At 32.6% G+C, this 13,359-nt stretch overlaps 1 protein-coding gene across 1 annotated transcript; it reads left to right on the top strand.

The window, feature by feature from the left end:
- The first annotated feature begins 3,332 nt into the window (after positions 1-3,332).
- On the top strand, positions 3,333-12,196 carry LOC129223028 (serine/threonine-protein phosphatase 6 regulatory ankyrin repeat subunit B-like). Its single transcript, XM_054857592.1, has 3 exons — positions 3,333-7,602; positions 9,263-9,658; positions 12,162-12,196. The coding sequence occupies exons 1-3, from the start codon at positions 3,333-3,335 to the stop codon at positions 12,194-12,196; spliced, it is 4,701 nt and encodes a 1,566-aa protein (XP_054713567.1).
- The last annotated feature ends 1,163 nt before the right edge of the window (positions 12,197-13,359 follow it).

Raw genomic sequence — 13,359 nt, 5'->3', positions numbered from 1 at the left:
TTTTTAGCTTGCTCGTTATATGTCGGATACAGGAGCAAGAGTGAGCTGCTTCTGGACATGCTAGAAATATTTTGTTCGCATTTTTTTTTCAGTATAAATGCAGCGCTAACCCACTCCAACCAACTTACCCGGACCGACGAAATAACAGAGCCGGGAACACCTTTAAAATCAGTAAATAGAGAATTTAGTATTACTTTTTTTGAAGGATGCCGAGAAAAACCAAAATGAAAAATAACACAAACCCCAAATGCATAACAAAAACAAATATTAAATTTAAAGAAAAAAAAAACATGTCCCCTAGGGCCGACCTCATATGAAGATGAATTTCGCGGGTCAGAACACACAGTGTTAACAAATATGAACTGACAGCAGATAGAAATTTTAAATCATTGAGCTTTTTTGTCTTGTTTTCCGATTATGAAATCGCTATTAAATATGCGTATTAAGTCTTAGAATTTCATTTAGAACTTACTTAACAAGATTATAGCTCCTACTGTATATATAACTTGGAAGTTCCAAATGAATATAAAACGCAGAAAACTTCTTTCTTTCAATTAGCTCCAATATTTTTAACGTACGGGTAAGTTTTTACTACCATAATTGTGAAAAACGTTAAAGCGGCTTTTAATTAATATCTCCGGCACTCCGATAATTAAAGTTCTACAAAAACGAGGCTAATCTAAGCACACTTTCTTTCAAGTCATCTTTTGAACGAAAAGAGAAGACCTACCAAAATCGATTTATCTGTTTAGGTGCTACAATGCCACAAATAGACGCATATACTAGTAATGTGCCGGATCGTTAAAAAAGTAGATCCGCGGATACGGGTCATTAGTGTCAAGATCCGCGGATACGGATCTCAAAATTTTTTTTTACCCAATTCAATTATCCGAATGTAAAATTTGTTACGGAAGGTATTCCCGTCAGAATAACGGCAGTTTCTTCAAAAAATGTCAACTGCGGCAAAAATATATTCAAGAATATGATTTACTCTTAAAAAAAAATTCCGTTAAAATTGAGGGAGAGTTGGAAGGAATGGGTCAGCGCTGCATTAATGCTTGGATGGAATGTGAAAAATTATTTCTAGCTTACTCGGTAGATGTAGGATACAGGAGCAAGAGTGTAAAGCTGCTACTGGACAGGCTAGAAATAATTTTTCCCATTTTATTTCAGCATAAACGCAGCACTGACCCATTCCACCGAACTTCTCCGACCGACGAAATACAGTAATACAGAGTCGGGAACACCTTTACAAACAGTAAATAGAGAATTTAGTCTCACTTTTTTTTGAAGGATGCCGAGAAAAACAAAAATGAAGAATAACAGAAACCACTAATCAATAACAAAAACTAATATTAAATTAAAAATTAAAAAAACAAAACATGTGCCAGAGAGCCGAGCTCATATTAAGATGAATTTCGCGGTTCAGCATTTGTTAACGAATATGAACTGACAGCAAGTAAAAATTTTAAATCATTGAGCTTTTTTTCCTTATCTTCCGACTATGAAATCGCTACCAATCACGCGTATAAAGACTTAGAATTGCATTTAAAATTTACTTAACAAGATTATAGCTCCTACTGAATAATAATTTAGAAGTTTCAAATAAATATCAGACGCAGAAAACTTCGTTCTCTCAATTAGGCCAACATTTTTAATGTACGGTAAATTTTTACTACCATAATTGTGAAAACGTTAGATCGGTTTTAATTAATATCTCCGGTAATTAAAGTTCTACAAAAGCGAGGCCAAGCTAAGAACACTTTCGATCAAGTCAACTTTTGAACGAAAAATGAACTACCAAAATCGGTTCATCTGTTTAGGAGCTACGATGCCACCAAAAGACACACTGATATACTGTTAAAACTTATTTCCCCTTCCTTTTTGCAAGAAAGGGGGGGGGGAGTACAGATTGGCTTCTGAAATGATATATTACAATTTAAATAGGGAATAAAACCTAATTTAAATGGAATTTAAGAGTCTTTTATTCAAATATTAAAAAAAATTTCGAATAGAAATGATCCGTTAGAGATCCGTCAAAAAAGTAACGGATACGGATACAAATCTTTATTTTCCCTCGGATATCCGCGGATACGGATATCCGGAACATCACTAAAGTAAATGCGTTATACCATCCCCGTACTAGAGTTCACGGCCTTGCAAAAAAAAAGCGACAAGTTTTGGTTTGGTTTTGCCAACTACCGTTAGTAGCAGTTAAAGTTAACATTTGATACAAAATTCCAACTTTAAATGAATTCTTTTTTGACTGCTGATTAATTAGCTTTTATCTCCTTTCTCTACCTAGTTTTTTACTCAAAAATACCGTACCTTTTCTTGAGATCTCTTATTGTTTCTGTATTTTTCCTTTTTGCGAACTGAATCAGTAGTGAATCAACTCATCTTTCCTCCGATTAGTTCTCGCACCAATTCGAAATCGAAACTAAGCGCCATTAGTACGCGGTTCTCTTAGTTGAATGTTTTGGTGAACGTTGAGTGATCATCAGTACAGTTTCTGTTGAATTATTTACCGAATTATTTTATTGGTGTTTCAAAACAGTATTAAAACCTTCCTGTTTTTCGTGCCTGAAACGGAACATTGTGAGTACTCATAATGCAATCCTAAAACATTACATAAATGTTTACCAGAATATTTTATTCATGAAAACTGATCATTTAATTTATGCAATTAAATTAATTTTGCCATTCTAATATTGCTGTGTCAGAGAAGGATTATGCCTGTATCTGAAAATAAAACCAATTCTTATCAAGAAGATAAACTCTTTCTATCACGCTCTTACACACCTGAAGAGTTTATTACAGAATATAAAAAACACTATTGCAGAAAAGAAAGATCTAAGGAACTTTATGTTCTGATTTTAGCTGAACTTCACGAAGCTGTATCAAAAGGTAATATTGATTATTTAAAAAAACTAAACAACTTTATTAATTACATTAGTGATACAGAAGATCAAGGAACTTTAAGAGACTATTATGATAATACTAACAATCTTTTTAAGAGTACTAACTTAGTTATCTTAGCTAGTAAACATAATAGGCTAAAATGTTTAGAGTATATACTTGACAGCAATAGTAAAATTCTCAGTAACTTATCAGTTGACATCAAAGGAACTACAGCATTGCCAGATAATGAGGATGAAGCGTGCCATAATGCATTCTACTATGCTATACGTTCTGGCAATGTTGAGCTTCTGGATATACTCATGAATAAATGGCCTGGCGGTTATTTTGATTTTAATTTCAGGGAACTAGATGAAATCCTCTCACGTGCTTACGAGGAATTAAAACTAAAGAATGTACCACTGTCAGAAGAGATGGAAATATCTGTTGAAAATAAGCTAATTAACCTCCGGTTTTTTTCTGATGATTCTAGACAAGATCAGATTGGGAAGGATTATTTTAATTACATCAGAGAACGAATTGATATAGTACTTCAAAAAATCAACGTGTTAAAAGTAGAATACTCTAACACAGAAAAAGTAGATGAAAAGTTTTTATTCATTGCAAAGTTTATTGCACAAAATATTCATATATTAAAGAGGCAGTGTAAATCCACCTACATTAGACTGCCTTGGGAAGAAATGGAGTTTTGCTTAGTTAGTTTTATTTTTTCTTTCACAAAGCTGCAAGAAATAAATCTATTTTACCAGATTACTTTAAATAAAGACAAGATATTAAAGCACTTAGGAAATTTTGCAAAGGAGCTTGAAAATGAAAAGGACACTTTAGAAGGTTTGGACATTGGTAAACTTAATGATCTTCCAAAACTAAAACGTAAGGCAGTTGTTTCAAAAATCATTAGCAATTACCCTCCGTTTGAAGAATTGTATAATGATTATCAACAAATTAGAGATATTTATTCCTTAGAAAAAATAAATGATTACATAAAGTTGGCGTCATCAGCTAATCCCAAAGGAAAAGAAGGACAGATAATTATTACAAGAGTTTTGCAAGTTATTGGTGAATATTTAAAAAACACTCTAGAGTCTCCTAAATTATCTACCACTACAAGTGAGCTTCTTCTACTCTCATTGCCAAAGAATACAAGAGAAGTTGTTTCAGATTTACGTAATTCTCTATCACACGCTAATTCACTCTCTAAGAGAACAGAGATTGAAGAAAATACAGATGTTAATTTTTTTATTGGTGTTCAAAATGACACTAAGAAAGTTGGTGATGTGATTACTAATATTCTTTATGAGAACAAAATTAAAACAATTAAAGTGTTATTTAAAAAAATTGTTAATAGTGAGAATTTAGAAGGGATAAAAGAAGTGACTGAAGCACTTAGTAATACTGAATTAGACAGAGTAATCCCAACAAATTTTGTAACAATGGAACATGAAAATCTTGAAAAGCTCATTGCGGAACTAAATAATGCTATAACTGAAAAGACAATTTGTGAGCAAAAGTTATTTAATGAGATGAATAATATAATTAATAGCATAAAAAATCAATCAGAAAATATTAGCACCGATTATATGACAGGATTTGCATTATTAAAGAGTTTATGTTTTGGCTTTAATGATACCGTTATTGATCACAATTATGTTACAGGACTGAAATTCCACGCTAATAAAGCATTGGAAAACATTCATAAAACAGAATCTCACAGTCTTAAAGAAATTTCTGCTCTATTAAAGAAAATTTCTGATAGTGTTAAATTAAGAACACAAGATGAAGACAATTTTGACAAAGTAAAAAAAATAATTTTAAAGATTTTTGTAACTGTTGAATTTGGAACAGATGAAATCAAATGGATTGAGGAATTAAGGGAAAAGTTAAATGAAAAAGGTTCTTTCATTCCTATACATAAACAAAGGAATGCTTGCAATACAACAGGAAACAAATATGACAACCAGCTGTCACTGAAGATATCTGAACTGAAAGGTATTTTAAGGAATAATGCATTAAGTGATAAATGTATTGAAAAACTCACTTCCTATAAAAGTAATAAGAAATTACAAGCAGTAGTAGAAATGCTAGTTCTAGATATTATGTCAATTTTGGATAGCTCAAAAAAGTTTCTAGAAAACAATCTACTTTTTCTAGACGATAACACTCCTTTACTAACTGGAAAATGTTTGCGTAATCACTTAGCACATGATAATACTTTGGTTGATTTATTGTTATCCAATTCCTCAATAGCAGTTATCTTAAATGCTAAAAAACTTGCTTCAATAAATATAATGAAAAGTAAGAAAAAAGTTGGCAAGCTGGTAAGAAATGATCCTTCCAAGTTGAAAGATAAATATGATCAAGGCCTTATTACTATTATTAATCAAGGAAAAATGTTTATGGCATTGGAAGAAGGAAACCTTAAACTTTTGAAATTTTATCTCAAAAATGGAGCAGACATCAACGCTCGTAGTATAAACTTATCTACAGCATTACATTTTGCTGCTAAAGGATCTAGTCTTGAAACTATAAAATTTGTTCTTGAACAAAATTTAGATGCAAATGTTAAGGACATTACGGGTCAAAGCCCATTGCATGTTGCTGCTGCATATGGAAGAAAAAATATTGTGACATTTTTTGTGCAAAAAGTGGGTTTACATGTCGATGATTTAGATAATTATTGCAAAACACCACTACACATAGCCGCGAAAAACGGTCACATCGATACTGTTGAAGTTTTATTGCAAAATGGAGCAAATACTATTGCTCATGATTTAAGGGGTCTTTCGCCTGTATATTATGCAATTATAAATCATCATCTTAATGTTGCTAAGATTCTTCTGCAAAAAGATGCAAGTGTCAGTATTAACGAGGCTACAGGTGGCTTTACTCCATTACATGAAGCTGCAGAAAGAGGTAACCTCGAGTTAGTTAATTTCTTACTTCAAAATGAGGCAGATGTCAATGCTAGAAATGACAGAGATTGGACAGCATTACATGCTGCAGCATTTAATGGCCACTTGGAAATAGTAGATGCTTTAATTCTAAAAGGGGCTAATGTTAGTGCTACTGTCATAAATGGTTGTACCTCATTACATTATGCAGTGGAAAGTGGTCATGAAAAGATAACTAAAGTTTTATTGAAACATGGAGCTAATGTCGATGCTGTTGACAAAACCTGCAATAATACACCTTTACACTATGCAGCAAAATATGGACAAGAGGAAATTGTTAAAATTTTACTGGAAAATAAGGCCAATGCTGGAGTTTGCACTGTTACAGGTATGACTCCATTGCATGTTGCAGCAAAGAGTGGTAACCTGGGAATATCTATTCTTCTCCTTGAACATGGTGTTAACATTCATGCAAAAGATAAAATTAATTCTACACCATTATTCATTGCAGCAGAAAGAGATCATCAAGACATTGCTGAACTTCTAATAAAAAATGGGGCAGATATTAATTCCAGAGCTTTTAATGATCTTACACCTTTACATATTACAGCTCTGAAAGGACACAAAAATATCATTGATTTACTTGTTAGAAATAAAGTTGAAGTTAATGCGAAAGACATAAATGGTAGAACAGCACTACATGCAGCTGCCCAGAATGGTAGTAAAGATGTCATTGATCTCCTGATAAAAAATAAAGCTGAAGTCAATGCTAGAAACAGTGATGGCATGACACCATTACAATTAGCTGCTCTAAAGGGCCATGGAGATGCTATTGTTTCCCTAATAAAAAATAAAGCTGATGTAAATACTAAAGCTAATAATGGTCTTACACCACTACATGCAGCTGTTGTAGAAGGCCACAAAGATGCTGTTTCTCTTTTACTGAAGAACGAAGCTGAAGTTGATGCAAAAGGTATTGCAGATAGTACACCATTACATGTAGCTGCTGAAGCAGGCTATAAAGAAATTGTTGAGATTCTGGTTGCCAATGGAGCTGATGTAAACATCAACAGTAGCAATCTAACACCATTGCTCTGTGCTATTAAATGTAACATGAAAGAAATTGTTGAAATTCTTGTTTCAAATGGAGCTGATGTTAATGCAATTGGTAACAAACCTATAGAACTAGCAGTTATTGCAGGTTTTAAAGATATTGTAGAAATTTTGTTGAAAAACAAAGCTTGCATTAATATGAAATTTGATAAAAACTTAACTTTATTGCATTTTGCTGCTTCAAGAGGTCACAAAGAGATAGTTAATGCCTTAATAACTGAAGGAGCTCATGTTGATGCTCTAGATATTGAAAAAACAACACCATTACATCTTGCAGCAGCAGAAGGTCATGTAGAAATTGTTAAACTTTTGCTGATGAACGGAGCTGATGTTAATGCTGTAAACATTGAATGTGCGCCACTTCATAGAGCTGCAGGATCTGGCCATAAAAGTGTTGTTGACATTCTGTTAAAATATGGAGCAAAAATCAAAAAAGACAATGAGAACAGAACACCTTTTGAATTAGCAGTTTCATATGGTCATTTGCAAATAGTTAAAATGTTACAGCAACATGAAAAAGTAGATATGAATGCTCAAGGCAATGGAGGTTGGACAGTATTGCACATTGCTTCACAGGGAAGTAGCTTAGAAATGGTAAAATATCTAGTAGATGAAGGTTCTAATGTTAATGCTAAAAATGCCTCTGGCTCAAAACCTATACATATTGCTGCCAGAGAAGGTTATATAGAGACTGTAGATTTTTTCCTTAATAAAGGGTTAAGTGTTAATGAACTTGGTAATGATAATCAGACATTACTGCATTATGCTGCAATAAAGGGTTGTTTAGAAGTTGTGAAATACTTGATAGCACGAGGTGCCAATGTTAATGCAAAAGATACTAGTGGTTTAAGCCCTATACATTTTGCCGTTTTCTTTAGTTACAAGGATATTATTGAAGTTTTGTTAAAAAACGGTGCTTTTTATAATGCTGTTGACCTATTTAATAGAAGACCAATAGAAATGACTTACAATAAAGATGTTATCATTTTATTAGCATCAACTGAAAAATTATTTGAATCTGTAAAATGTAATAGTACTTCAGAGGTTAAAAATGAAATTAGAGCTGGAGCATTTGTCAATGCAAAAAACATGGATGGTGAAACAGCGTTACATTATGCTGCACGGAAAGGCTATGATAAAATTGTCAAGACTTTATTACAGAATAAAGCCAATCCTAACACTGTTGGTTGCAAGGGATTTACTCCTACTCATTATGCTGTTAAGTTCTCACATTTAAAAACTGTAAAAGCTCTCCTGTCTCATGGTGCAATATATAATACTGCTTCTGACAGTGGTAAAACACCATCAGACCTTGCTGTGGATAGAGATATAACTAATTTATTTAAGCTAATTAAAGTCATTTAAAAAAGTTAAAGAAGGTAATACTCAAGTTATTAATGACTTAAATCAGATAAAGGATGTCGATACATTCAAAGCAGTGATGAATGCTCGTAATAGGGAGAGCAAAACATTAGTAGTTGTTGCAATACATAGCAAATTTTCAAAAGTTGAGCAGTTGAAACATATATTTCAAAGTGGCATATCTGAACAGATTATTGCAGCTATAGTACTCTTAAATCAAGGAAATTACCAAAAGGCTTTAAATATTTTTAAAAGTGCACTTGAAAGACGAAAAGAAATTTTAGGAGAAGATAATCCTGGTACTTTAGACATTCAGACATACATAGCTAGAACATTGTATGCACAAGGAGTTTACCAAGAAGCTTTAAATTTATCTGAAGAAATTTTTCTGAAACAGAAAGAAATACTGGGATTTAATGATAAGAATACTTTAGATACAAGAAGTACAATTGCTTTAATACGGCACAGACAGGGAAATGATGAAGAAGCTTTAAATATTTTTCAAGAAGTTTACCAGAAGCAGAGTGAAATATTAGGGCTAAATCATTCAGATACTTTAGAAACCCAGTTTCACATGGCATTGGTATTAGATAAGCAAGGAAACTATGAAGAAGCGTTAAGTATCAATAGAACATTTTTTGAGAGAAAAAAAAAAGTGTTAGGTGCAAATGATCCAGTCACTGTACGTGCTCAAAATAACATAGCAATGGTACTGTCTAGTAAGGGTGAATATGAAGAGGCATTGAAAATCTATAAAGAAGTTTTTGAAAAGAAGAAGAAGATTTTAGGTATTAATCATGCAGATACCTTGAGAACATTACATAACATTGGGGGAGTACTTTTCAGTCAAAAGAAATATCATGAATCTTTGAAAACTTTTCAAGAAGTTTTTAATCTCCAGAAATCTGCATTGGGGTCAAATCATCCTGATACGTTGAGTACTGAATATAACACAGCAAATGTATTTTTTGCTCAAGGCAAATGGATTAGTGCGCTTAAAGCATATAGAGAATGTTTTGATCAGATAAAAGCTGTTTTTGGACCAAGTCATCAAAGTGTTTTGGATATTATAAAAAAGACAGAAATGCTCAATTTTATGTTCAAGATTGAGGGTAGAGAAGAATTGAAGAATATCCTGTATAATCAGAAAAATATAAATATTGCTGCGAGTGAAGGTGATATACAAACTGTTGAGCATCTATTAAAAAGTGGACTTGATGTCAATGTCAAAGATAATGATGGCAGAACTTCATTACATTATGCTGCCAACAATGGACACTTGAGTATGGTAAACATATTGCTGAAAAACGGAGCTGATATTACTCAAGTTACCAATAAAGGCAATACACCATTACACACTGCTACTTCCAAAGGTTATATAGAAATTGTGAAGGGTTTGTTACAACATATCAGTCGCAGCAAATTAAATTACTTTGTTAATGCTAAAACTACTTCCGGGGGTAATACAGCCATACATGTTGCATCTATAAATGGATACTCAAAAATTGTTCAGTCTTTATTAAAATATGGTGCAATCTATAACATTGAGAATAAGGAAGGCAGAACACCTATTGATCTTTCCAGAGATCAGGAAATTGTTAACCTCCTGAAGTTAGTTGAAGACTTGTTTGAAGATGCAGAGAAAGGTAATGTTGAAATTATAAACAAGCTACGGGTAGTAAATCAGGATAACCTTTTAGCTATAACAAGCACTCGTAATAGTCAAGGGAATACATTATTGCAAGTCGCTATAGCTAATGGACATGTGGAGGTTTCGAGAAAACTATTGAAATTGTTAGAAAGTCATGTAAAAATTCAGTAAATCTCAATATCGAGTGACTTAAAATTTGAAGTTTTGAATTACTGAAATGTTTATGAATAATTTGAATTTGTAATTATTTTGATTCTTAAGAATAATTTTAATAAATAAATTGGATTCATTGGATTTAAATCTGAATTCTTTAAAGACTAAAAGCTTTAATTATTCATTTCACCTCTATAAAAGCAATGCAATGTCTTAAAAATGCATTACAAACCTATTTTAAAAATATTTTCAAGACTAAACCTTTTTCATTCATTAAATATAAAAGGCTGACAGTCAGCAGAAAGGGGATTGGGGATTGCAAATGGTCTACTCAACAAGCAAGCTTACATAGGAGCAGGAGTACCAGGGAAAGAATAGTTGTGAAGCACGTTCCATCTCCTTGTCAGAGCACTTTTTCTCTTCACTTGTTGGAAGAACATCATATTAGATTTAAAATATGCGGATAAAATGAAGCATGAAAAAAACTAGGTTTATTAACATTTTGAATGTTTTCAATGACTACTATAGTTAACCAAAACCTCAAAACACTGGTGTTCAAATTTGATGGTTGAGTTTCAAATTTATTATATATTTTCTAAATTCTTTTTAACAAACAGATCATTTTTTAAGTTCTACTTGTATATACATAAAGTATAAATGAGGCAGTGAAAAGCAAAGAGATGTAAGTGAGAAAATTTTTTAATTTCAAGACCTGTACAAACGGCAGGAGAACCTCGTCTTTGCACTGGTACTAGGGATAGTACTAGTAGATTCTGATATAAAGCATGATTAAAAAAAAAATTTCAATGAAAGCCAAATTGGAATCTGAATTTCAGATGTGTTTTTCTCGAAATTAAAAAAGTCCACTTGCATCTCTTCTGCCACAAATATACTTTACAAAGGTAATATGGAATTAATCAATTGAATGTGATTGTTCAAGTATATCAAGATTATCATTTGTTAAAATCTTTAATAGCATAACAATGCTCCTTACTCCAATAGTAAAAATTAAAAAAAGAAAAAACTCTTGCCTATTTTGTATATGTTTCTAATTTTTGTTTTACATTAGTTACAAAAGCTTAAAACTGCAAAATGTGACTAAATAACCTATTATTAAATTATTATTATACTTTCATGTATTACATAAAATTCAAACTACTTGGATCAAATTTAAAAATAATAATCTTTACTAATAATAAACCTGAAAATCTCTGTCTGGATTTCTGTCAGGATCTCTGTGGCGAGCATAGCGCCTAGACCATTCGACTAATTTTCATGAAAATTTGGTACATTATTAGTTTGTAGCATGGGGGTGTGCACCTCGAAGCGATTTTTCGTAAATTCAATTTTATTCTTTTTCTATTCCAATTTTAAGAAAATTTTACCGAGCAAATTATCACAACGTGGACGAGTAAATGACGAAATTATCATAGCGTGGAACCATAACATGGGCAAGCAAATGAATATATAGCAAATTGGCGAGAAATACATCATCCATTATTTGTAAATATACAGACGAACCAAATGACCTTTAAATTTTCTACTATGGGCAAAGCCGTGCGGGTACCACTAGTACATAAATAAAATTCAATATATATTGTGATACACTTGATATGGAGGGGTGTTTTTATGTACTGTAACTCATATAATTAGCGGAGATATCAATTAAAAACTATTAATTATGACACTTAGATTTAGACATAAAATCCCTATTTTCGAAGGCTTTTCTCCAAAGAAATTATTATTCAGTGCTTCATCTCAACTTTCTGCAACTCAATGCTTTTATTAAAATGTATAGCGTGAAGAAAATCATTGAGATGAAACATTTGTTGCCATTTTTGTTCTCGAATATGAATAGGTAAAATTCTTGTTTTTGTTTTGAGGATTTTCCTGTAATCGGGGGATTTAAAATGTTTACTTTTTGGGGGATTTTCCGCAATCTGCTACAAAATTTCACTGACTTTTTTTTTGTTTTTGATATATCTTTTATAATGTCTTTTATACAATTCTATGTAATTTAGCTGCAAAATATGGTTTTCCTTATAAAGTACGGTAAGTCTGCTTAATTACAGGGCCCGATCAAGCCAAACTGGTGCACAGGTCCTGAGTTGAAGTTGTTGCCCCCCCCCCCCCACCCCACAACCATGAGAAAATCCGCACAATTTTAAAGTCAATGTTTCATACTAGAAACCTAATATAATAGAAACTACAATTTAAAGGAACATTACTACATTTAAAAGGAAACCTGGGATTTGAATACCAAACACTTGATAGTCACCAAACTACTCACAGTTAAAATTGCCTCTTAAGGCGAAAAAGAGTTAAAAAACAATTTAAAACTGCAAAAAAAAAAAAAAAAAAAAAAAAACTTACTAATTCTGCGACATCAAGCTTAAAAAGGCTTCTTTCTAGCTTTAAGAGAGGCAAATGTGTCGACCAAATAATTAAAATCTATGTTTGATGTCACAGAATTTTCAATGGTCAATAAGGAAATCGCCTACAAATTATACTGAGAAGTGCAGCTTCTCAAATGATTTTTGAGTCTTTTCACAAATGAAAAAGAACGTTCACTGGAACAGCTGTTGATAGGCAAGGTAAGAAGAAGCTGCAGGGGTGAATTCACATTCGGATTCTTCTAGAAAATGTCATCCGAGTAATTTTTTGAAATTCCAGAGCTAAGGGACAACGACTTCTTTACGGGAAATTTTTTTAACTGTATGAGTTTTTGAGCTGATGTTTAAAAAATTTTGATCCATCTCTCCCTTAAAGTTGAGAAAAAATAAAATGAGCGAAAAAAAAAGGGAAGTAAGTAAGTGAATTTAGGCTAGGCTATTTTGGTGCCCCTAAATTTGTGGTGCCCAGGTCCGCGGACCCGCCGGACCGTGCGTTAACCCTTCAAGCGGCCGTGACGTAAAATTCCTTCACCCAGCAATGTATCGAAGAGCGGCCGTGTCGAAAAATTTCGCCATGAATATTCTTCCATAGAATTTTACGCCGCAGCCGTTCTTGAAGCAGAATATTCAAGGCCAAAATTTGCGACACGGTCGCTCTTCAATACATCGCTGGGTGAAGGAATTTTACGTCACGGCCGCTTGAAGGGTTAATCAGGCCCGGCTTAATTAAGGATCTTCTTATTATTCATTCAACCCTGATTATCTGGATTTTTGATCATCCGGCTAGCCTTTGATCCCAGTTAGTCTGGTACTGTACTTAGTGCTTTAAATCTACATTATTTACTGATTATTAGATCTGCACTATTTGCACACTTAA

This window comes from Uloborus diversus, chromosome 5 (assembly GCF_026930045.1).
Source record: "Uloborus diversus isolate 005 chromosome 5, Udiv.v.3.1, whole genome shotgun sequence".
Classification (NCBI taxonomy): Eukaryota; Metazoa; Arthropoda; class Arachnida; order Araneae; family Uloboridae; genus Uloborus; species Uloborus diversus.
Note: the sequence above shows the minus strand (reverse complement) of the source record. Positions and strands in the feature narration are given on the sequence as shown.

Excerpts from the sequence above, each read along its gene's own strand:
- LOC129223028 (XM_054857592.1), top strand. The coding sequence starts at position 3,333 with ATGGAAATATCTGTTGAAAATAAGCTAATTAACCTCCGGTTTTTTTCT. Across the intron at positions 7,603-9,262 it reads ACATATTGCTGCCAGAGAAG|GCAAATGGATTAGTGCGCTT; the intron begins GTTATATAGAGA and ends TTTTTGCTCAAG. Across the intron at positions 9,659-12,161 it reads ACACACTGCTACTTCCAAAG|GGCCCGATCAAGCCAAACTG; the intron begins GTTATATAGAAA and ends GCTTAATTACAG.